Here is a 24,284-nt window from a genome sequence, read left to right on the forward strand (position 1 = left end):
TGAATGTCCTCTGCCCAAGTTCTGGCACGGGCATCGCAGTGAGATTTCCATTCAAGTATATTAGAAGCTGTAACGGACCCAGTATATGCTTGCGATCTGTACCGTGGTTCCAAATAGCGTCTGCTTGAGTGGGCGTCCCATTCCCATACGATCCAACCCCCCTTTCCCCCAAAACAAAAATCTTTCCGACGCTGTCTGTTTACCACCAATAAGTTGTAACAAATCCCCCCATGCTTCTTTTTTTTCTTTTTTTTCTTCTTCCTCTTTTTGTTTTTCAAAACTCCCTCTGTAAAACCCCCTTCAAAACCCCACTATCCCTCTCCAACCTCTCAATCCTCTCCTGACTCTTCCTCACTTTCCCCAACAACCACGTAACGCGCCCCAACAATTCCGGCGGCTGCCTCGACAACGCCGACAACAATCGTAATTCCTGCTCACATTTCTCGACGGTCGAATTCTCACTCGCAATCGCATCTCCCATCCATAACAATTCAAATTTCGCTCGCAAAACTTCATCGGCGACTAATTGTTGAAATGCGGGGCGATAGACGGGTTTGCCGGGTAAAATGCGATAGGGACGACCGTGCTGGGATTGGATGGAGATGAGTTCGGCTTGTTCGAGGGCTGCGAGCGATTTTTCTCCGCTTCCTCCAGAGGAGGACTTGAAGGGGTCGGATAAGAGGAGTTCATTGTATCGTAGACCTTCTTCGTGATGGGCTAGTTCTCGAACTAGAGTCCATGCTTGCGAGGAGGTCCATTGGCGACTGTCGTTGCTGCTGCTGTTGCCACCTTGTAAAAGAAGATACATTTTTAAAATTTCCGAGGCGGATTGATCGATGATTTCTTGGACGGCTTTGCTGGGCGTTTCGCCGGCTTTGATGCGGCGGGCGAAGAATTCCAAATCGGTCAGGCGACCGCCGAGTTGGCCAATGACGGTGTCGAGTTCGCGGAGATCTTGACGTTGTTGCGAGGGGGTGAGTGGGCGAATTTCTGTATCATCATCATCATCTTCTCCTTCTTTCCTGTGACCGGTTTTGTTGTTGCCGGTGATGGGTCCGGGCTCGGCGCCAAAGTCGAGGTGTTGAATGACATAGCGCTTGGCGATTTCAGGGGAACAATCTCCGAGAGAAATCTGTCGAAAGACTCGGTCGGGCAGAGCTTTGGAGAGGGACTTGCTAAAGGAGACGTCGTTGGTTAGGAAGATGACATGAGCAATGTTGGAGGTGGTCAATGAGGCTGCCCACTCCGCCAGCTGATCGTACACCATGGCTGCTCCGGGCTCCGAATTCTTGTGCAACCAATTCTCAATGACCACGACAGGTCTTCTCTCCGGGTGGCTATCCAAGTATTCATCGTCGGAAAGCTTGGCGTCTTTGTCGTCCTTTTTGCGTCCATCGAGGGCGATACTTTTCAGTGCTGCTGTCGTCTTGCCCCAGATCTTGATCAGCTGATTCTCCAATGTTTCGGAAAAGCCAGCTTTCGATCCCGTCATGCCTTGTGCCGCTAAATCGATGAGACCACTGATATTGTTGATCCAGCTGAAGACGGGCCGATAGCCCACTTGATCCGCAGCTGCAGCAATCGTAGAGGCATCTCCACGAGCTTCCTGGAGAGGCTTACAATCCAGAGTGAGCACCTGGTGCGCTTCTCGCTTGTGACGCAAAGCATGTTCCAACACGAGCTCCCTCTTTCCACTACCCCGGGGTCCTTGCACGACGATGAACGTCTCGGAAGATTCCATCAGCCATGCTTGGATCTGCTGAATCTCATTCTGCCGGTTCTCCCACACCACAGTCATGCCTCCATCGTCGAGGCCTCTCTCTCGACCAAGAGATTTGACCTTTTGGACCAAGTCTTCGCTCTGCTTGATTAACCACGCAAAAACAAAGTTGTCTTCCAGATGGAAAGCTCGCGTGATATGCGCCTTGATGGCGATCGTGCGAATCGGGTCAAATATGACGGCAGAGATACCAGCAATGAGTGCCACGAGCAACGGAATCACGATGCGAGGATGATTCACCAGCCAGTCCTTAATCCAGCCTCCACGTTGTTTCTTCTCGTAGGTCAGGCGCAGCAGTGTGCCACTCTTACCGCCGCCTTCGGAGTCATTGACCAAGTATCCGTGCATGCAGTTCTTTGCCATGATGGCTTTTCGGTAGTTCGCAAAGTCCAGGTAGGCATATTTAGGCAGCACTTTGGAGTCGGAAGGCTGGACAACGATATCCTGCGAGGTGTGAGTGGGTGTCTAATCTAATACGTCTGATGAGCGGTCATTCCCATTCAAACTCACCGAGAGCTTGCCATACGGTCGAAAGAAACTATATCTAATGTCGCAAATCGAAGATCAGCAAGTGTCTCTAGGAACATGCATGTTTTCCAAAGGGGTATGTCTCCCAGCTCGTCGCCATGGCGGGCTCAAGTTGTTGGGAGAAAGAAAATCCAACAAGACCGCAGAATGCCTTCCTTCGCGCTATGTCTGACTCTACTTACAGCTGCTCCTGACTCAACTCCGCCACCTCAGCACCAGGCTCCGTGGGGAGAAACTCCACGCGCAGTCTCGTCGAAGGCTGACGAGCCAAATCTTCCACCCACGGTTTCCCCAATACGCGACCAGCCTGCACCGTCATGAACGGATTCCACCAGGGCCGCGCCGAATGCTCATCAAGATACTTTTGCACCGCTTCAGAGATGACTTTCGAATCACTAGTACCGTCATGGCTGAATTTCAAAAACGCCGCACCTTCGCTATAGCGAGGCAAAACTTCCACCACCTCCGCTGTGCCGCCCACATGTGCCTCTTGCAAAGCTTTTTGAAAAGCATTCGCAGGATTAATTACGCCGTAGGAGGTGCGAGACGCGAGAATTTTGGGTGTCTTGTAGCCCGCAGGAATGGCGGCCGCCAGACGGAAGAGCCACTGTAAGTTGGTGGGTAAGATGGAATTGAAGAATAAAATGCCTTGCTGCGAGTTGGTCGTGATGTGGCCGGTGTTGTTGTCGCCAGCGTCTCCTGCCAAGGACCGTCGGGATGATAATGATAATGATAATGATATCCTTGAGGCCGACGACGGGTTGTTGACCCTGGGGCGAAGGGCGGCCGCTGCTCGAGTGAGCGGGCCTCGCGAGGTCATCATCATATCGCGCAATGGCTGGGCGTTTCAGCCTGGGAAATATACAGATATGACATGTTGGCGCGAGACAGCGAGTGTTGGTGATGGAGAACGACGCGTTCGTGTTGTGCCCGAACAGGGTCGAGGTTGAGCAATGACGTCTGTGGTATGGATCCACAATTTCTTGGCACGATATTATAACTTCAGGGATGATAGGGTTACCTACATGTTCTGAGGATCTCAACCTCGACAACAACTATAACCACAAATTCGAGCTCGTACGACACCGAATCTGCAGAGGAGTTCTTCGTATCAGGTTTTCCTCTTTACAAGAAGAAGAAGAATTCCTTCCCCCTTGCTTCGCTCGACAAAAGAAAAATGATAATAGGAAAAATAAGAGAAAGCATCAGCTCCAGCTGAGCATCAGAAGAGTACGTATATTATACACGTGATGTTACTGTACTGTGCGTCAAGCGCCTGATGATGTTACAAAGCTTTTCGCAAAACAGCGAAAGTAGTGCTTCCTCACGATATTTCTACAAAACCACCGGCAAGCGGAGCTTCCCATGTGATCATCTCGGGCAAAAAAGCACAATACCACCATTTCCCGGCAGCCCAGCCTCCACTCCATATGCCATTCACCTCTTCGCCTTCACCGTGTCTCACCGCAATTCCCACTCGCTCCATCCAACCCAATATCATTTCGATTTCCCACTGCCATAGTTTGTGGCTGTGTGCCAGCTGCATCGTGATCGCACGCATACCGGAGCGAAACACGATGAGGTGCAAGACGGATCGGAAGCACATGTCCCAGATATCGTCAATCAGGTTGCCGTGAATGTCGACCCAGAACGGGATTCGGGGTCCAGGCTCACCTTCGATCGTGGGTGGCACCAACGGGATCGGTATACCAGCGGTGAGTTCATGCTCATGCTGGTACGCCGACGTCTTGGTGTAGACAAGATCGTACTTTAGCTGGCTCTGGTCGGCTTTCTTGGTCTGGTAACTATTACCCGAGTATCCCCATGGCGATAGTCGAGGTGCAGGCGCATCAAAGTTCCATTTGATTTCGGGAAACACGGGAGCAATGGTCACCATGCCACTGGCCACCAGATTCGTCAGAATCGTGTAATCTTGGTCGGATGTGATGGGCGTGAGGACCAGCTCATCGGCTTGCCGGAAGTAGTCGTTGATGTTGGTCCACGATTCCGCCAGGGCACACAAATAGCGATGTTCGTCTGTATCTCTCGTGGCGGGCCACCTTCGGAACTGTACCAGGACTTCGTGATGAATCTGAAAGTTACGACCGGGCAATTGTCTACCTCTCTTGTCCTGGAGGAACATCTTGGCCTCCATCATCTCGCTAGAGACTCGTTTGAGGACCTTGTTTCCAAGAACGCTGATCTTCTCAGCTGCAGACTTGGCGACATACTTGTGCTGCTTTGTCATGGCCACTGCTCGCACCCACGATTTGGCCAGTAACAGCTCATTGTTCGTGTCCTCACAGGGCTTGACTTCGCCTGGCAGGACTTCGCCATGCGTCAAGCGCTGCGCTATGTGCCTTCGATTCTGGTCGGTAATTGTCGTATAGTAATCGTCCCTGTTCAACTCGAAAACTGGGTTTCGTATGCTGACGGTGAATTTCTCCTCAAGCAGGGCTTTGGTCGCTGGAAGATCGGGAACATCCGGTCGATCGTCTACCGTCACAGACATCTTCATGGGAACGGTCTTCATCACCCACTCGTGAAGCGCCGGCCAGTCTGTCTCATGGGAAGCTTGCAGATTCACAATCGGCAATTCATCCCGCTCATACGCTTTCAAAAAGAGCGGTCGAATAGCATCGCGAATACGCTCCACATCGCCTCTTCGGCTGCGACGATAATGTTCCCATCGACGGCGCAAAAAATCGCCTTCGTAACGGTAGCTCAGAGCATGCGCAATCACATTCCAGCTCAGCTTGTCCTGGCTGAGTCCACCAGCAATAGCACTCACCAAGGCAATAGCGACAACAAGGCGATTAACGTCCTTGAAGCCTTGGGCAGCCTGGCGATCTCTGGTTGTGAACGCTCTCCTGACCCCGCGCACTCCAGGGCCCTTCAACTTGGGCATTTTGCCGCTCGCTTGTTCGTCTACAAATTCCGAGGCCGCACCAGGCAGAAATTCATTGTCCGATTCGCGAACAGCCTCGTCATCGACGATCTGCTTCTTCTTTCGTGAGGTATACTTGCGTCTCGTCTTTGGAAGTTCTGGCTCGGGTTCTGGCTCCGGACTCATGTCTACGGAACTTTGCCTCGCCGCCGCCTCATAGACGGAGGCATCCTCGTCCTCGTCAAGCACCGCGGAGATTGGGCCATGCTGAGATGATTCTACCCCGTTCAACTGCTCCTGGGAGATGTTGAATGTGACCATTGTCGAGCCTGCTCGGGAATCAAGTGCAGGCGCCCCAACGTTATCACGTGGCACTTCGGTTGTTGCATCGAATGCTTGCTGTTGAATCTGCTGGATGTGAGCAATGGCTTGTGCTGTCTCCTTCTGGTACTCCTCCCGGGACAGAGTTCCAGGTGCAGCTCGCCAATGGGCCACCTGATGTGCCATGCCACGCCCACTAGTGCCGAATGTACCGTTGCTCGGTGTGAAGTTTTGAGCTGGAGACATGAGATGAGCTGCAGTGACCTGGCGAAGGCGCTTCTCATCTTCCCACCATCTTCGGCGGATCGGGGCGGCCGCAGGACCACGAATCGACCCAAGAGGCCTTCTCGTCTGGCGCACCGGCTTCATCGATTTCGCCTCAGGCCCAGATTTCTCGAAGCGGACGCCTTTCGCCATCGGAGCTTCGGCTTCTGCTTCGCGTAGCTCCGGGGCGACACCATGGTCGTACCCCTGAATTGCAAGCTGCTGGTCGCCAGAGCATGCGCCCAGTGTGGCTGCGAAGGGACTTTGGCGAATTTGCGGTGTTCGCTCTATTTGTGGCAGAGGTGCCAACGGAAGAAGCTCGCCTGTGACTGGATCACGCTTTCGGCGCCTACGCTTCTGTTTCTCATGGACAGTCGTGCCTAGTATTTCCGCTCGCACGTTGGCGAGATCAGTAGCAACCTGTGGTTCCCTTGAAGCAGTCTCCTCTCTCTCTTTGCGTTGCCTGTCTGTCCGCTTCTGCCAGGACTTGCTCTTCGCCTCAGCATTCAGCTCCTGCATGTGCTGTCGCAGCGCCTGTGCGTTCGCGAAGCCTTTGCTCTGAGCATCTTGATCAGCCTTCGCCGCAGCGATTGCAGTTTGCTGGACTATCAACACCGGGTCCTGCGGGTACTCCTGAGCACGAGGCTTTGACGGCGTAGGATCGCCAATCTTGGGCTTTCGACCCCTTTTATTGGAGCTTGCTGATTCCCGCAGCTCATCATCAATATCGACCTCCATAGGGAGGTATTGCAATGGATACGACTTCATCATCTGCTTCCGCAATTGTGTCACAATTTCGTCATCGGCCTTGACTGAAGGTTCCGCAAGTATTTGTTTCGTGATGACGGAGCTGCTTTTTGACTTGAATGCGAATTTGAATCTTTTGAGCTTCTTCTCTGACATGAGCTGCTCAACTGCCCGCTCAACAGAATGCCTATCGGGCATCCGGTCGTAGAGCTTCTTCCACGATGTTGCGAGAACGTACCACATCTCTGTGTCCCCAGGAAACACGCCACCACATTGCTGCACAGCGGACAGCATGATCTCGTGGCGCTTGATCTGAGTGCTCCCACCAAGTTTCGAGCCGCCTGTCTTCTTTGTTGTTGATAGGGGCTTGACAGCGCGAGCAAGCGGCACCTCGGATATCGAACCATTAGCTTGCTCGGAGACGCAAATGCCCATGTCATCTTCCCCTCCACGTCGGATCGGTTCATCTTCTACTTCGTCAGGGTGCTGAACTTGGATATCAGCGTGATAGTTCTCTATGAGCCCGTTCTCGTCCTGCTTGTTCCGCGCCCCAGGCACTTCCGCCGACATCGCCGACTCCTGTGGTCTTTCCTGGATGCCCCTGTCAGGGGTCTCATAAGGACGGACTATCATAAGGGGGGAGACTTTCGAAACAGGAGTTGTCATGCGCGGTAGTGAAGCGGCATGCCGCGCCAGCGACAGGGCATTCCGGGGCGTTTGCGCTGTTTTAACGGGGACATTGAGCTCGTCGGCGGTAGGTCGCGAGGTAGGTCTGAATGGCTGTGGCATCACAGCCTGCTCCAGCGCTTGCTGTAGACTAAGCCGGTCGGAAGGACTGGGAGTAGTCGCGTTTCGAGGACCGACAGGAGGCCGTGGTCCTGTCCAATCTTCCTCGTCAGTTTCACTGTCATCAGAAGACTCATCGTCCGCGACAGGCTCAGATTGTGCAGCATTGACAGATGTAATGCCCGTACGTGTCGGTGCTGCTGCAGTGCTCCCTACAACACGTCGTTGCTCGACCGACAATTCTAGTGGCCGCCTAGACTCTGCAAGCGAGACCGGATCTGGTGTCTTAGTAAGTTTGGAATGGTTCGCCACAGCCCGGGTACGTGACCGAAAACCGATGGTTTGTTCCAGATCAGCTAAGATTTCCAGGTCTCTCTTCGATTTCCGTCCTGGCTTCGCAGATAGAAGCTTATGCTGTTGCTGTGGAGTGGCTCTCTCTTCGACTGGGTACTTCGCGAGGTAGAAGGAGGCTGTATCTGCAGATTTGTTCTTAGATAGGGGTTGATCTGCATCGGCATCTTGTGATTTAGGTTTGGGTTGGGATGTAGTATGCACTGCCTGGGACTGTTGTTCTGATGGATTCGCAGGCAGAGGTGCTGACGAACTTTGTGGCACCAGTTCGAGAGTTTCGTCCAAAGCCTTATCGACTGCCTCGGAAGTCATTGCGTTTGGTCGCGAGGCAAGAGTCTGCTCGTTAGCGAATCCAGTATCCGGAGTCCCCTCGGGTTCAATAGGGACACCTGCGCTACCCACAGCTCCGTTGAGGACAGAGTCGCGTGCCATAGCAGCGGTATCAAATATAGACAGCCCACCTAGAGATGCGCGAGCACCAGACCTGACCACCTCACTTCTGGCGGAAGAAACATTCATCTGCGCTTGAGAAGGCTGAACTCTGCGCCGCCTCTTGCGAACGGGACTTGCATTCTCGGAGTCAGAATCCTCGAGGATGGAGGCAGAGACCTTCCGCCGAGTTTGGGAGGGACGTGCAATCTCATAATCAGAATCAGAGTCTTCCACGATCTCGGCGGATATATTTTGCCCTTGGTTGGCATGTCTTGCGGTTGCACCGTCAGAAGCAGAATCTTCAACAGTCTCGCCAGCCATCTCAAGATGATTCCCAACTATTGAAGTCCTCTGCCTGCGGGATGGCTCTGACGAAGCGTAGCGAGGGCCATTCTCCTTTCTGTACCACTCCATTTCGTGTAATCTCTCAGACTTGAAAACAGCGATCTTCGCTTTCCGTGGTCTGCCGCGAGTCGGAAAATTCGCAGCTTTTACATTTTTGGCTCCAGGAGGATTGATATACACGCCAGGCTTCTGGCGATCCAGTATCTCCTCATAGAGAGAATTTATTCGAGTAGAGGACAGTTGGTCCACTGGAACAGGAGCCAGCTGTTTTGACACGTCGTCTTCGAGAACGGTTATAATTGAAGCCTCACCTGTGTTTGTACGCTGCTTCTTAGCATTAGCGTTGTTGCCGCTGCTTAGCTTGGCTTCGCCTGCAGTCCTCTTGCGACTTGCGCTAAGCTCTAACCTTACGCGGTTTTCAGCTGTCTTTGTAGCGAACTTCCGGTACTCTGTGTATTCCTCCGGCTTAATCTCACGCGATTTATAACGTGGAATATACTCCGCAGTAGTGACCGGTCTCTGTGTCAGCTTGTTGTCAAATTCTCGAAGTGCATCATGAGCCACTGGAGCTTCAGTGGGCATGACTGGCTGGTCTCGCTCGCCACTGGACCCATTCAGGACTACGCCGGTAGGTGTTAAAGCGAGTGTGAGGAGCCGAGACTCTCCCAACGCGATCGCAGTGCTCCCATCGTCAATCAAGTCTTTCCGAGCTGCAGACGAGTGAGAATGTTGCCATGTGTGCTGCGAGCTTTCTAGCCCCTTCTCAACTGCAAGTGCGGTTGCGAGAGACGATCCAGACGCTTGCTGTGCCTTTTCGGCGGTCGCAGCAAATCTAGCTTTGGTGGGATCTTTCGGGCGTCTCCCAATCTTCTTGCCATTGACATTGAATCCATTAACTGACCGCTGTGCTTTGCCCACGGGTGTGGTGGTGGCTGACTCGGAATTCTCCACACTCTTTCGTTTCCGAGCTGACATGCCTTTCGCACGTTTGGCAATCGGCTTCGAAGGAGGCACTGCAGCTGGGGTCTCTACATCATCATCCACAACAAAGTCGTCAGGCTCCGCATCGTGATCCAACATACGCTCCACCTGGATACCCTTGCGGCCATCAAGCAATGTAGCACGACCATCATGGCCATGCAACGCTTTGGGTGGAATCTTTGGAAAGCCCCAGCGATCGAGGTCCGGTTCCACCTGGGGTGAACCATTCTTTGCTTTTGCACTCGTTTCATCCAGTACAGCAGTCCAGGCAGCTTTGCCAGCGGCCACTGCTTTCTCAAAGTTGAGCAAAGTGCGATATTTGAACTGCGCAGATCGTCCGAAGACGGCTGTGTCTCGGACTACGGTCAGGTGTCGAAGATGCGGCGGCTGAGAATGCTGCCAAACATCTGTCAAGTGGGCGAGAGACTCATCCATCGGTCTTTTCCACAGGGGACCGACTACGGCAGCTTGGAGTTGATTCGAGCTGATCCCACTTTCTCCTGCTTCATCGATCTTGTTGAACAAGATATTGACGAGAGGGAGGTTGGGCGTCCACTGGGGCGGAATACGGTCCACGGTTCGATCGAGGTCGGTGGGATGCTCATGAAAGCCTCCATCGGCATCAGCTTCTGTAGCTTTCTGTCCAAGCGCTCTGAGCTGCTCGGCAGAAGTTGTAACCTCCTCGACAGCACCAACCTCGACCAGATCGTCATCATCGTCAGACCCAATGACTGCATCTATGCCTGCAACCGTATCTTCGCGTTCCTCTTCGTCGTCGCTAGCTGTCATCTTCATGTGGGGATCAGACCGCTCCCACAGTAAGCGATCGTACTGTGTTGGGGGCCGCATCAGCTGCACGGCTCTCGCTCGGCGCCACTTCTGATGCCCGATTGTGTCCATTGCGTTGCCTTGAGCGTCTGCCATCTTTGCGGTGACTCGGCGAATGCACCCACCTTTTTCCAGGCGTCGGATGCATCGAGCAAGAATCTTGCCCTCCCACCTGCCAGGTCTACCCGCCCCAATACCTAGGCCGAGACGGAGATCATGCGTGGCGACGACTCCATTGTTCTCCTGCAGCATGCGCATCATCGTGTTGTACATCCTGTCATAGTGTACAACTGGTCTGAGATTGTGGTTCGCATTCTCCTCCAGGGGGTCCTCGAGGCTCTGAGTTCTTGAAAAGCGCTTCAGCCTCAGCAGACTCGTCTTACCGGTACCACCGACGACGGTCTCTTTTGAGATGTAGCCCTTCTCCTGCAAGCGATCTGTTCTTTTGGGCACTGAACGCTTGTCTTGGCCAGTCAACTTTGTGATGGTAGGCTGCAGGATTCCCATCGAGCCATGTGCAGCAACGATGGAAAGGATGTCGAATTCCAGCGGCGGGATGCGCCTAGAGTCGGGCCCGTGACCAGCGATAGCATGCCAGATCCTGTCTTCAGTCGTGAATACGCGCCGTCCCTTGAGCTGGAGCGCAACCGCAGACGTGGCTGCCTCACGCTCGCTGGGCTGGGCGAGGTTTCCATTTGGTACGGCATCTCGAAGCTCAACATCTGGATGACTACAAAGCCAACCAAGGACCGAAGTCAGCAGGTCATCATCGACGGCCGTCTGCTCGACAGGAGGTGCATCTGCGAAGAGCAAATCTGGTGGCGAGCCCCCTTGTCTCCTGTCGAGAATTTGGTTCTTTTCGTTGTAGAAAGCTCGCACAGCACTTTCCAATCGGGTCGCATCGAACCCTGGGAGTGTGTCAGAAAGATCATCGTCATGTCTTGTGCCTCGTTTTTCTTGTTGGTTTTTTCTGCCATGTAGAAATGTATGTGGCCGACTCGAATTGAGGACTTTGGCAAAGCTGGGGGATTTTTAGGCTCCGTAAGAGGTAGGTAAACTCACCTTGGGAGCCGGACAATGCGACATCATAAAGCAGGCGCTCTATGAGCTCGTCGAAACCCGCCATGGTCGTTGCACATGTTGTTTGAACAAGAGGGCGAAAGGGGTGTGTCTTGGTGTTGGTGTTGGTGCGTGCAGTCGGTAAAGGAAGTGCAAAAGTCGATATGAGTGGAATGAGTGAAGTGGGGGAAGTGCAAAGAATCGAACTCCCGAACAGAATAACACCATTGCTTGGCACTGTCTTTCTTGGCCTGAGGCACCTGCGAGGCAGGCTGAGGCGGTTTCTCATTGGCTGCAAGTGGCATGAGACGTTGATCTGCCTCCTTGGTCGAGGTGAAGCGACGTGACAGCAGATGACTAGAAATAGGAGGTACAAGGGGAACGATTGGAACGACTGAGAAATAGGTAGCGACTGCGCTGGTATAAGTATGTATTTAATGCGCGAACATTCATAACTAGATTGTGCTTCACTATCTTGCTCTCTCTCCTCTGGACCTGCACTACTACATATATCCGCCTCTACATGTATTCCAGGACCTGGATCCTTGATGCAGCCCTCCTCGAAGCTATGAATGTGTTGCAGGTCAGGACGGCCTCCTCATCTTCATCATTGTCAGGTGCACCCAGTCCCGAGCATGCTCATTTTTAGTCTCGATTCTCGTGACACTGCTGTTGGCTCAATGCTTTTTTTCATTTCTGTTCCATGTGACGAAAACGATCCCATCTTCCAGACAGCTCTATTGGCAGGCGTGAAAGAATGAAAGACTTGTCATCGATAAATAACTCTGGACTTCTCCGGTTCATGAAGAATCGGTTGCTGAAACTCTTTCCAAGATGTCAATCTTTGTGATGGCATCGACGGAAGGGCTGGTCGACATGCTCTGGCGTCCGCGGTTCTTTCAGTCGGATTTTACGCTGATACTACTCCTTTCCAGCAACTCGTCGTTGTGAGAAGCGCTTTCGTAGCACTAAGTGGCGTGTATCAGGTGTGATATGTGATTTGTGAAGTGGTCTGTCTTCGATCACTTACCTGGACCGCAACCGTGGAGTTGCATGCAGCCGACGCATGTTGTGCTGCAGAATAGCAGCAACCAAAGGATACCACGAATGCCTGGCTGGTGTGCTGAAGTACGCAGTGTACCTGCGAGATCAATCGTACCGTGCCCTCTTCTCATCACGTCTCCCTTCGCCCTCGTCCCTTCGTTTCCGCTCTCCCAGCGGCGCCGTGTTTGCACCAGTACTATCCTGCATGCTCCCTCGATTGTCATCAGGCTTGAATCGGTCATCCAGCCCATCATACTCTCTCCTCTTCTTCCCAATATCTGTCCCCCACCTGCCCGTATCTTCATTCCTCAAATCTTTGTACTTTGTGCGCCCCTTCTTGCCCAACTTGGTCGCATCTCGAATCTGCATGTACTCGGGCAGCACACTCTTATCACTCGCCTCATCCATAAACTTTCGCCCGGCAAGAGATCTCGTCAAAGCAGCCTTGACCTCTTCGTCCTGCTCCGCCTCGGCGTCGAAGAAAGCACCCTTGTGGAAGTACTTCTGCATGTGTCCCATTTGTCCTCGCCCTTCACGCTCCTCTTCTTGCTGCGCGATCTTCTCCGCGTCTTCCGCAGCCTTCTCCTCTTCTGTCATATTTCGTCTCCGTTCGATTTCTTCTAGGACCTTCTCCTTCTCTATCAATGCATTGCGATCTCGTTGTACGCGCTTCAATTCTCGGAGTTTCCAAGCAGCCTTCTCTGCTTCGGGGTCTAGACCATCGGTGTCATCCACTTCGTCTACCGGTACCTCCTCGTCGTCCCAATTCTTCTTGCCGGCTTTTTTGAGAGCAATCTCACGCTCGATCTGGGCTTGTAGCAGGGCATCTGCCTTTTCCTTTCGCAAGCGCTCATCCTCAGCAGCCTTCTGTTCCTCCGATATGGCGGGCGCTCCCTGCTGCGCCCGTTTCGCTTTGGAGATGAACTTGGGCGCGAGCATGGGTTTCTTGGGCTCGTCATCAGAGCTGCTGTCGTCATCCTCTTCTGAACTGTCATCGCCCTCGTCGTCGCTGCCACTTTCCTCTCCTCCCTCGGACTCTGACGCCGTGACGAAGCCTTCGAGGTCATCTTCGGGCTTCTTCTCTGCAACCTTCGCGACCGGTCGCACTTCGCCTATTGCAAGCTTCTTCGGGAAAGATGTCGCTTTGGGCGCTGGCGCTTTAGGAGCAGGCCGCTGCTGGGCTTCTTCCTCTTCGTCGTCGGATTCATCCTCTGATGGTGGATCATCGGCTACTGCTTTGCCTGAGAAGTATCGCGCAGGCCGCACCGGCTGCTTGGTCATGCGACTGGACGGAGGCGGCATCTTGGGCGATATGTAGCCCAAGTCTAGTCGTAGCTTTCAGGGTGATGTACCTTGAAAGTCAAGGACATAGGTGTAGAGGTAAGGACGAGGATGTGCTAGACTAGAATTGGAGCTAGCATGTGAAGATTGAAATGTGGGGAGACGACGGTCGAATGTTCATCACCTCAAGAAACTTTTGTGCATCCATCGCAAAGCATACCAGCACGTCAACATGCCTCACAAGCACAAGAGGAAGCGCGAGAACGATAAGGAGCAGTATGTCATTGCCTTATTCATATGTCGGTCTGTGACTGTCACTGACCGCGTCGCAGCTATGATCTCCCTCCCTCCAAAATCGCCAAATCTCTGTCCACCTACGAGAAAACGGAAAAAGTCCAACTGAAGCGCGGCGCCTCGAGACCCAAGCCCAAGGTCAACTCCAAGCGAAAGAGCGATGCCACATCCGCCTACACATCCGACGACACGCCCCGCGCCTTTGCCCGAATGATGCACCTCCAACAAGCCGGCAAACGACAGCGAAACGGTCTCGACGATGGCATCAGCAAGAAGCCTCCCAAAAAGAAGACCGCGCCGCGCACCACCACCACTACCACCTCAACCTCCTCTCCGTCCGGCAATATGGAAACCGACGCCGACGACATAGCCGAACAAAAACAAGTCGAAGACACTGCCTCCAAGCTCAAAATCCAACCCGGCGAACGCCTCTCCGACTTCGCCGCCCGCGTCAACCAAGCCCTCCCCTTAAGCGGCATATCCCAAAACCGCAAAAAAGTCCCCGGCGGTGCAAAAGAACGACAAACCAAAACGGAAAAACGTCTACATAAAATGTACGCCGAATGGAGAGAAATGGATCAAAAACGCAAAGCTGCCGAAGAAGAATTTCTCGAACGGCAAGAACAAAAAGATGAAGAATTGCAGAATGAGCTAGGAGGACAAGAGATTCATCTTCCTGCCGGCGCCGAGGGGGGCAAACGATCAGCTAAGCGCAAACAGAAAATGTTGACGGAGTTGACGACGGAAAAAGATGACGAGGATCCGTGGAAGGTGTTAGAGGCCAAGAGGGAGAAACCCAAAGGTTTACATGATGTGGTGCAGGCACCTCCGGAGTTGAAGCCTGTGAGAGAGAAGTTTAAGACGAAAAAGATGAATGGCGCGAAAGTGGATGTGGATAATGTTCCGGGGAAAAGTGGAAGTTTGGCGAGGAGAGAAGAATTGGGGCAGGCGAGGAAAGATGTGATTGAAAGGTATCGAGCCATGATGAAAGGGAAGGGGGGGATATGATGATGATCATGTGTGGCACACACACACACAAGTGCGGTAGACGTGGAATGGCGCAAACACGTTGCAGGAGACAAGGAGCATGAACGTTGCGATTCTATTTTGGCGGCTTGACGATAAGAAGTCGGGCTTCGCAAAGCTTCTATAACAGGGTATCTCTCAGAACGAACAGTCGAAACCACAACAGATATCACAACATTTCTCTTCACCATTTCGGTTTACTACTCATAGGCACGGGTGGTGGCGTGGACCCATTCTCGCCCCCTAAAGCGGCCTGCAGACTCGCCTTCTTGGGTGGTGGCGGGGGTGGTTTCTTTTGAGCAGCAGTGGCAGCCGCAGCAGTAGCAGCAACGCTAGGGCCAGGCGATATCACACCACTCTCTTGCCCAGCTGGAGCAGCGTTGCTCGATCCAGAAGCACCCATTCTCGCAAACCTCTGTTGCAGCTCGCTCAGCTGACCACTGGGAGCTTGGCCTGCTGTGGAAGAAGTCTGGTTCTGCTGTCCAAAACGCGATGCCGCGCCGGAGGCGAATGATGCTGCACTTCGAACTTGTTGCGATGATGGCATGGGAACCTGGTGCTGCTGCTGCGTTTGTTGCTGACTAGATGAACTACCGATGCCGAATCCGGGCACTGAGATGCCTGCGCCGGCTAGTCTACCTGCAGCTCCTTGATTGATGGCTGCAGGATCTTGACCATGTTGTCCCTGTTGCTGCTTTTGATTCATCCACGACGTTGCCGCCTGTACGCCAAATCTTTGCGCAGCCCCAGTCGCTGCAGCCTCGAATCTATTCGATGTGTTTTGCGCAGGAAGGGGAGGCGAATTCAGTGCCTCACCATAGGTTGGAGGCGGAGCGGGCGTGTGTTCATCAGGATATTCATTCTGGCGTGGTGGCAGAAACGGGGCAGGACCACTATTCTGTGCTGATATGGTTCCCGTGGTTTGCCGTGAAGGAGGAGGAGGACTTAGTGCAAGTTGCCTAGGTGGAACACGAGGAGGCAGACTCGGCGGAAGACTCGGACTCGGACTCGCCGCTCCGCTGCTACTACCACCACCTACAGCGAAATGCCTCGGAGGAGCCGCGAAGTGGGCTGTGTTTATGCCTGTAGTATCTTTCTGATAAGGTCCTCGTTCCCTGTTCAATTCCTCTTGTTCTCGCCTCTCCCTCTCCTCTGCTTCCCGCTGCCTTCTCTGCGCATATCCTGTCTCCACCACCGGAGCCCCCAGCCCTCCCTTGTGATCGGTGGGTATACTTGCCAGCGAGTGCGGTATGTTCGCTGATGACACTCCAGCGCCACCGGCAGAGCTTCGACTTGGGACAGCGACGGGATTGATCGGGCGGCCATCTTCGCCATAATGCGACCTCGCTTTCGGCGGAGGACCAAAGGTATCCGGGTCTCGTAGACTGGTCAATGGCGCCGACTGGTGCTCTCGCTGCTCTGCGAAAGGATCCTTCTTCTTGCCTGTTGCGAGGCCTTTGATATCACTTTTCCATGTTTCTTTCTTGATAGCCCTGTCGCCAGCTGGATGCCAGCCGCCTTTGAACATAGCCTTGCCGTCGAACGGCATGACGGGCACATGCAAGCTGATTGGGAGTTGTTGTTGTAGGTTGCGCTTTGATGCAGTGGAGGAGGGGGAAGAAGACGGGAAGAATGATGTACCTTGCCTTACTCGGATTCTGGAAAGGTGACGTATGACGGCTCGGCGTTTAACTCGCCCGTTCTCATGTGAAAGAGCACACAGTCACTGATAATAGGTACACCTGCAGGTATCAGACATATATCTACCCGTACATGATTACTGATAATTACTGCAGCATTCCCTCCAGACTCTCTCCAGTAACCTCCTCGATCTGTCCTATCCATCTCAAGCATTCCCGCTCCACGACTCCCTCCTCGTCCTCCTGCAGTTCGCTGATAAAAGGCAGCATCTCCGGCAGCAAATGCAGCCAGTCAATATGCAATCTCTCCGTCAACGCCCTCTCCGTCTTGATGGCAGCCAGTCGCACTGCACTGTGCTCATGTCTCATGTAGGTCATGATCAGAGCATTCACGGCCTTGTGGTGTTCTTGGCTCGAAACACATGCCGCCAGTTCCGTTATGGCGGGAATGACATGGGCATTGACATCGTACGTGGAGGCTGTACTCAATCGAGATACAAGCGGCTTGAAAATCGTGTCAAAGTGCGCAGGTGATTGCCAAAAGCCGTCCTGATCGTTCGAGAAACTCGAGGTCAGAGTATCGACAACGAGGTTGAATAGCTTCGATTCGGACTCATTTCCTGGCGACAAAGACGTGAGCAAAGAGGCTGCATTCTCAAGCAGGAAGCTGGCGTAGCTGGTGACCAAGCTCTTGAGTTGCTCGAAGAATGCAAGGGAAAAGCTGTAGAGGCTTGTGCAGCGGAGGACAACGCCAGCCCTGTCCGTTTGTGGCAAAGTACTGATCGCCCACTCGCCAAAACGTATGAAGAAGGGTCTGAATGCGGCGTCGTTCAATTTGAGAACAGTTTGCATCGTCGTCTGATTGACGAGATCGAAAAGAGATGTGTGGTCGTCGCCATCGGCGTCTGCAAGCTGGCGTCGCAAGTCAAAAGCAGACAGCAGAATGGTGAACAGTAGTTGAGCATGCTGTGATATTGTAGCCTTGTTGTGATGCTCAACGGCGATGTGCAGAGCCGAAAGGTGAATTCGTGCAGCCTGGATGCCTTCTTCATTGGAAATTTTGACAATCTCGGACCAAGTGCGCTCAATAGCACCGAAGAAGTCGCTGGCTGACACCTTTTTGGCTGCGAGTTGAGTGAACTGCTTGACGGTGTCTGCGTCAGTCTCGGCTGCGAGCACAAGGAGACGATCCAGGTACTTTCCAGATAGCATCCAGGGAACATGATCGAGCACAGCCATGCCAAAGCTGAATCCAGCCACAAGCAGTTCCATCTTTGGCTCATCGCCCTCTCGCACAGTCTCCTGCATGTAGCGAATGACTGTGTCGAAAGTCTTGGGCAAAATCGGTATAATTTCATCTCCGAGCACTTCCACCATGCTGGCTAAGCACAGAATGGACATGCGGCGGAGATCATCGTCCTGCTCGCCCAGAGCTGCATCTCCTGCAATCTCTTGTGCAGCTGACATGACCGACGAACGATCGGTCTTGCCAAACTTGTCCGCGATGCGGTCCATGCAGGTGATGGCCGCGATCCTGGTGGGAATTGGCTGATCCTTTGATATGAAGAGGGCGCAATTCGGTAGCACCTCGATGAAGACCTGTTGTAATGTTGCATCGCCACGTCGTGCCGTCTCCACACGCTGTTCCAGCGACCAGAACACTTGCTGTCTAATCTCGTCGGAGCCGGTCTGCATGAGCATGGCGCTCGACTCGATGAAGTCGCTTGTCGGCATGAGGCCCAGAAGTGCCGTAAGGACATTCGTGGCACTGTCTGACAAATCTTCGTTGTTCTTGAGCTGCAGCCCAAGCTGCATTGTCTTCTCCAGTATGGAAGAGTAGTTACTCTGCAGCGTGGCCGCCGTCGTGCTGCCCTTTTTGAGCTCCCTTGCGAGCTTATTTCGCAGCTCGTGCCGAGACATGATGCTGGCCAAGCCTTCGAGGAGCACCATGGTGGATGCCTTTGCTTCCTCTGCACTCTTTTCGCCGAAGCCGAGAATGACATCGGACAGTGCTCGCTTCGGTTTCAGGGTGTCGAAGACAATACCCAGGTACTGCTTGATCGCGTTGAGCTCAGTAGTGGATGCAAAGTGGCTCATAAGGTCGGAGATGAATGGCAGTACGCTCGTGTCTTCTGGGTATCGCTCCACGAGCATAGCCATGATTGCAAAGAGCGACTCGTCTGGTCCTAGAGTCTGCACCAGATTCCGAAAAAGTCCCGAACGCCGATGCAGTGGAATGTGTTCAAAGGCAGCGGTGAAGCTCAGAAGCAGCTCTGCCGAACCGGTAATCAGATCCCGACCTCTCTTCTTCAGCGACGCCGCGAGTGGCGGTATGATGCGTGCTACGGTCTGATCGGTGACGTGAGCACTGTAGTCGTCTCCTTGTTTCAATATCGTAGAGCTCATGAACGTGAACAGCGGCATGACGCTGTGCAGAACAAGATCTGGAGCCCATGATGCCAAAGCAGACATCAGTAACAAGGCAGACTGGTGCACTTGTGTACTTGATGTGGTTCGGACACAATCGACAATCAGGTCCGCACGAACGACTGAGCGGTCAACATCCTTACCCGAGGCATTCTTGAGACCATTCACCACTGACAGGAGGTTGTTAATCAGCAGGCCTTGGAGATAGACGAGCTCGGAGTCCAGCAATGTTTTGTAGTGCTGGAGCTCGCTCAGAAGGTAGAATAATCCCTTTAACAACTGAGGGTGCTGCTCGGCCTTTGCACCTTCCACAACCTCCAGCACCAAGGTAATCTGACTGATGGCGGCGTTGAGCTTGACCTTGTCAATACTGGCCAGCTTAGAGACGTCAGAGACCCTGCTAGTTCGTTGCTTTTTCGCCGGCGTGGTCTGTCCTTGCAGCTGCGCAACGGTCGGAAGACCTTCAACCATGTGCACTAGTATTTCGGTAGGTAAAGGCAGATCACGCAGCGTTTCCAGCGCTTGAGCCTGCGTCTCCTCCGCCGCGGCCGAATCTCCGTGGCCTAGCGAGACTGTCAAGAGCCAAGATGCAAGCTCAGTCTGCGCACTGAGCTTCATGCTACGCCATATCTGGCGCAGGCGAGCGAACCCATAATGTGCTTGTCCGTCGCCAAAACCACCAGTTGCCAGCTTTTTCAAGAATTGCAGTTCCTCGTCGCTACGATGCGTCACGTTGCTGACCAAGGCCTTGCGCAACTGCACATTATCCTTGAACAAAGACGCGGGAGCGGTCTCATCAAGTGTTTCCTTCACGTATGGTAGGAGGGTTTGTACACGTGTTGTTGGACCTGCGATCTTGCCAACCTTGCCCGAAACATCTAGTAGACAAAGTTTAACAGTCAAGACTGGCGTAACAGGGACGAGAGACACGAGGTACCCGTATATGCTGGCCCGCAATGCTTGCTTCAACTCTTTACGGTCGGTCTTGCCAGGCGAAGTAGTGGCATTGATTGAGTTTGCCAGATGCTGGACGATGTAGCTCTGGTCAACCACACAATCTTCAAGAACCGGTAATAGCGCATCTGTAAGAAATCTGTGCGCATCGGTCGGCGACAGCCACCGCACATTGTCTCCGTGGTTTCCATAAAAGGTAGCCTTGGCCCAAATGCCCATGCTCTTCAGCTGACTGATCTCATACAAGCCATGCAACGCAATACAGGCGGAGGCAGCCGCGCTCCGTACGGCTTTGATGGGGTCGCCGAGCGCAGTGATAATGTATGGAACTAAGGCCTGCATGTCGTGCAGCTTCCCACTTTTTTTGATTTGATCAAGCAGCTCCCGGGTAACCTGTAAGGCCTTGACCCGCACCGAAGCAGAAGCGTCACTCGTCCAAGCACGAGCAAAGAACGTAAGCGTGGTGGGCTGCTTCGTGACCGTACTCCTCGAAAGCGATGGCAGATTGAGATATGTAGCCAAGTCGTGTTTAGAGGGTAGTGCTTTCTGAAATGCCAGGCAATAAGCCTCGAAAGTCGTCTGCTCGTCCCCCACCAGAAACGAAAAGTCCTTGGTCTTGAGCTTGGGCAATTCATCAAATGATATACGGCTGTCAGGAGTGTCGTCATGAGATGTATCGTCGATAAGCATCTGATCGACATCCTCCTCCATTTCACCGGCGTCAGTCAGCCGTAGCGATAGGTCTGCGTCCAATTCGGTCAGATTCACGTTGGCCCTTTGCACGGCCATTTGCAATAATTTAGATCCGCGCTCCTCCGCAGCCGTTTTCGATAGAACAGCTAGCATTTCTTGCCTACCATTAGCATTAGACGCAGCCGCTGGAAGCTTTACAATAGTTCTGATGGCAGTCTCCAGAACGTGTACAGCATACGTTTCGGGCAACAGATCCGTAGCAAGCACATCAGCCATCAACTGGATCGCCAGAGGGTCTTGGTGAGTCTTGATCTGGTCAATAGCGCCCAATGCGAAGCCTGCAAGCAGCTTATCCACCCTGCACTTTGTGCCGATCTGCTCGATGATGGCCAAAGAGTCATCCTGCTTCAACAAAGCGTGGACTGTGCCCCTCGACATGCTCAGCTGCTCCTTCTCTTCTGCGAGCACCGAGAGACAAATCATGCCGTCCTCGACAGTCTGCTCGGTCCAGCCGCCAGCCACAGCCTCCATTAGGGCATTCAGTGCGGTTTCGCTGAGATCTGCTTTGTTGGCCATAATGGTCATAATCATGCAAGAGCCCAGGTAGAGCTCTGGAACACCGTGTATGCTGAGGGCCCCTCGCAACACAGGCAGCACCTTTGTTAGCATATCCTCCTCCTTTTGCTTCCGAACCTCTTTGCGTCCGGATCGCGAGGTGTCGATCATGTTATTCACAGCCTGCGCAGTAACGCTCGCCCAAAAGCCCAGGAGCAGCGGTTGCTGGTGCTTGAGCTTCGCCACGCGCAGCACGTACTGGCTCAAGGCTGCAAAAAATGCGGAGTGATTGCTGGCCGCAGCAACAATGGCATGTCGTGGCGGACTCTGGAGGGACGTGACATATGGATGTAGGAAGCGGAAGTTGGGTGGCAGCTGGGGCGGCAGAATCGAGAGCAGCGTTGGGAAAATGTGCGATGCGTGGTATGGCAGAAAGGTCAACAAGACGGCCTCGGTGGTGTATTCTTGCACTCGGAAGCGACGCACTAGCCACTCCATAGCCTTCATGGCGGGCTTGAGCAGCAGTCGGCCACCCAGCAGTCCCAGGAAGCGTACGATGACGGCGTCCAGCTCTTCATTCTCCGCCGCCGTCATATTGGTGCGGTCCTCGGTCGTGCTCTGGGCGCTGAACAGACTGCGCGCGAACGGACGGAAGCGCGCGTCCAGTTCGCACAGCTCGTCGAAGCCTTCGAGGCATATCTGGTAGATGGTATCGAACTTTTGGGTGGCCGCTTCTCGAGGCGCAAACAGCAGCGACTTGCTGTGGCGGGCCTTTTGGGCCTTGAGGTCGAGTTGGTGTGTGCTGTTGGCAGCGATTGCCGCCAACTGCTGCTGGAGAGCCGTCGCCATTGTGATCTTGCTCTTCCTCTGCCTCTTCCGCTTTCTCTCCTCTTCTCTTTTCTCCTTCGTCTACGCAACGACGAGGTCAGAAAGTGGCCTCGAACTTTTTTTGATCGCTAAATTCGGACCCTGCAGCTCTCTCGTAGCCTAGTGTGCAAAGGTGGTGGTATTCTCCGCCAAGCTCTTCGCCAACGACATCAGACAAGCAAGCTACAGTCTGTTTAAGCGAGGTGAATAGAAGGGACCTTACCTGGATCTATACCACTGCTGGGCACCGGCATCTCCCTCCTCTGGACTCTTCTCCGCCGCGTCGGACACCAGCCAAGTCCCGACGCATCTCGAACAGCATTTCACGGACTGGATATCGATGGAAAAGGCCAATGTGCCCAAGTTCGGCAGCTTCAAACCACCCAAGGCAAAAGCAGTAGACGCCAAGCCTGGACCAGCTTCTCGCAGTGAGAGTTCTACGCGTCGCGAGAGCCGTGAAGAGGCGCGAACTCGCCATGTGAGCACATCTGAGCAGCTTGAGCGCAAGCACCGAGAGCACGCACATGGGCGGCACGGGCAGCACGGGAGTCATGATCGCCCAAGTGAACACCGAGCGCATGAAGTTCGCCACAGAAGTCGTCGCGACCGTAGTCCAGAGCATCGCTCACAGGTCGAGCGAAATGACTTGCCCAGATCAGCTGCAAATTCAGCTCAAGGCATACATCATGCAGACCCATACGATTCAGACCTTTTCGTAGTTGACAGGCGAGGTGATCCGAAGAATGTGGAATACGGTAGCCTCCATCGCTATAGCATCGCTGCATATCGTCGAACTGGCTATGGCCATGTCGTTGGTCTGTCAACGGATGTCAAGATAGATCGCGAGGCAAGTACTGATAAGGAGGTATGTTTGATGAACGTCCGGAAGCGCAACGCAACTACTAGAGCCCCGAGACTACTCACTTCGAAATATGGTCGCAGTCTGAAGACACGCTACCGGCTTATCCTCCCAAAAGGCGAAACATCTCTGGAAGAAGATTCCAACGATTATATCGACCTTCATTCCTCTCGTAAGCGGCAGACGGCGTCACTCCCGCCAGAGGAGACTATCGACTACCGATCGATCGAAGGCAAAGCAAGAGCACAACCAGATGATGAAGATGCCGCTTTCGTCACAGACTCGGATACTGGTGATGTTGATCATGGTCTGGATCAAGCTGCACGACAGCACAGTGCACTGCTATCAAGACAGATCAAGGCAGCCCCAAAAAACCTGAGCCTATGGCTGGCGTTGATCGAGCATCAAGAAACGCTAGTCAAGCCTGGCGAAGAAGTGTCGCATTTTACTTCCTCCGAGAGACGCACCCTCGCCGACCTCCGAATTTCCGTTGCGCGTGAAGCATTAAATGCAATACACAAGGGCGAGCCGGGCTATGAGCAGCTGCTACTTACCATTATCGACGAAGGCAGGTTCATATGGGACAGCAACAAGCGTGCATCAAAGTGGCATGAAGCTCTCACCGAGTGTCCATCCAGTACGCTGCTTTGGACGAGATATTTGGACTTTGCTCAAGACGGCAGTGGCTTCCGCTATGATACATGCAAGGAGGCTTACGTGGAGTGTCTTCGCCTGCTGCGCAAAGCGGTTGATGAAGCTATTGATGAAATGGCCCCGTCGATCGCTTCACTTCAGACATACGTTCTGCTGCGCTACACCAGATTCGTGCGGGAAGCCGGGTACCAGGAATTGTCAACTTCCATCTGGCAAGCAGTCCTAGAGTGGCATTACCACATGCCAAAAGCTTTGCAGACTACTTGCCTTCAGGATCAACTAGCGGCGTTTGAGGACTTTTGGGACAGCGAGTGTCCTCGAGTAGGCGATCAGCATGCCCAAGGCTGGCAGACATACCATGCTGATCGTGACAGCAACGTCCGCGATCCGCATCGACCGTCGTTGGTGGCCTTAGGGGACAAATCATTCGACAAGCGAGTTGCGGCCGAATCTGATTGGAACAGGTCCCTGCCTTTGTCAACCACTGCCGAAGATGATGCCGCAGTCGAAGATCCTTTCCGATACGTCATGTTTTCTGACATTCGTGATGTCCTCGAAGCTTGCCATGACCTCTCACATCTGGACGGGATACTAGTACGCGCAGCGCTCTGCTTTCTTGGATTACCTCCAGTACCTTCTGGGCTGGTTTCCGCAAGCCCTTTATGCAACGCACTCTCATGG

At 53.4% G+C, this 24,284-nt stretch overlaps 6 protein-coding genes across 6 annotated transcripts; 1 reads left to right on the top strand and 5 right to left on the bottom strand.

The window, feature by feature from the left end:
- Nucleotides 1-14: 14 nt before the first annotated feature.
- Nucleotides 15-3,128, bottom strand: SEPMUDRAFT_60031 (uncharacterized protein; the record flags this gene model as incomplete). The annotated part of the gene is made up of 4 exons (XM_016909513.1): nt 15-2,224; nt 2,291-2,324; nt 2,491-2,771; nt 2,838-3,128. 4 exons carry the CDS (start codon nt 3,126-3,128, stop codon nt 275-277), a joined length of 2,556 nt encoding a protein of 851 aa, XP_016763450.1. The 3' UTR covers nt 15-274.
- Nucleotides 3,129-3,600: 472 nt separating this feature from the next.
- Nucleotides 3,601-7,109, bottom strand: SEPMUDRAFT_147246 (uncharacterized protein). Its single transcript, XM_016904173.1, has one exon. It carries the CDS (start codon nt 7,095-7,097, stop codon nt 3,633-3,635), a length of 3,465 nt encoding a protein of 1,154 aa, XP_016763451.1. The 5' UTR covers nt 7,098-7,109; the 3' UTR covers nt 3,601-3,632.
- A 4,715-nt stretch (nt 7,110-11,824) lies between these two features.
- On the bottom strand, nt 11,825-13,655 carry SEPMUDRAFT_161538 (MFAP1_C-domain-containing protein; the record flags this gene model as incomplete). Its single annotated transcript, XM_016907943.1, has 1 exon — nt 11,825-13,655. The coding sequence occupies one exon, from the start codon at nt 13,653-13,655 to the stop codon at nt 12,459-12,461; it is 1,197 nt and encodes a 398-aa protein (XP_016763452.1). The 3' UTR covers nt 11,825-12,458.
- A 211-nt stretch (nt 13,656-13,866) lies between these two features.
- SEPMUDRAFT_79914 (uncharacterized protein) lies at nt 13,867-16,549 on the top strand (the record flags this gene model as incomplete). The annotated part of the gene is made up of 2 exons (XM_016910231.1): nt 13,867-13,910; nt 13,967-16,549. 2 exons carry the CDS (start codon nt 13,867-13,869, stop codon nt 14,934-14,936), a joined length of 1,014 nt encoding a protein of 337 aa, XP_016763453.1. The 3' UTR covers nt 14,937-16,549.
- SEPMUDRAFT_123655 (uncharacterized protein) lies at nt 13,872-16,549 on the bottom strand. The gene is made up of 2 exons (XM_016901855.1): nt 13,967-16,549; nt 13,872-13,910 (listed from the first exon to the last, which is right to left on the bottom strand). Exon 1 carries the CDS (start codon nt 16,501-16,503, stop codon nt 15,139-15,141), a length of 1,365 nt encoding a protein of 454 aa, XP_016763454.1. The 5' UTR covers nt 16,504-16,549; the 3' UTR covers nt 13,872-13,910; nt 13,967-15,138.
- Nucleotides 16,550-16,696: 147 nt separating this feature from the next.
- SEPMUDRAFT_147247 (uncharacterized protein) lies at nt 16,697-21,367 on the bottom strand. The gene has a single exon (XM_016904174.1). The coding sequence runs from the start codon at nt 21,335-21,337 to the stop codon at nt 16,742-16,744; it is 4,596 nt and encodes a 1,531-aa protein (XP_016763455.1). The 5' UTR covers nt 21,338-21,367; the 3' UTR covers nt 16,697-16,741.
- Nucleotides 21,368-24,284: the final 2,917 nt, after the last annotated feature.

This window comes from Sphaerulina musiva, assembly GCF_000320565.1.
Source record: "Sphaerulina musiva SO2202 unplaced genomic scaffold SEPMUscaffold_2, whole genome shotgun sequence".
Lineage (NCBI taxonomy): Eukaryota > Fungi > Ascomycota > Dothideomycetes > Mycosphaerellales > Mycosphaerellaceae > Sphaerulina > Sphaerulina musiva.

What these genes read in the sequence shown, in the direction of transcription:
- SEPMUDRAFT_147247 (XM_016904174.1), bottom strand. Translation starts at nt 21,337, where the DNA reads ATGCTAACAAAGGTGCTGCCTGTGTTGCGAGGGGCCCTCAGCATACAC.
- SEPMUDRAFT_123655 (XM_016901855.1), bottom strand. Translation starts at nt 16,503, where the DNA reads ATGCCGTTCGACGGCAAGGCTATGTTCAAAGGCGGCTGGCATCCAGCT.
- SEPMUDRAFT_147246 (XM_016904173.1), bottom strand. Translation starts at nt 7,097, where the DNA reads ATGTCGGCGGAAGTGCCTGGGGCGCGGAACAAGCAGGACGAGAACGGG.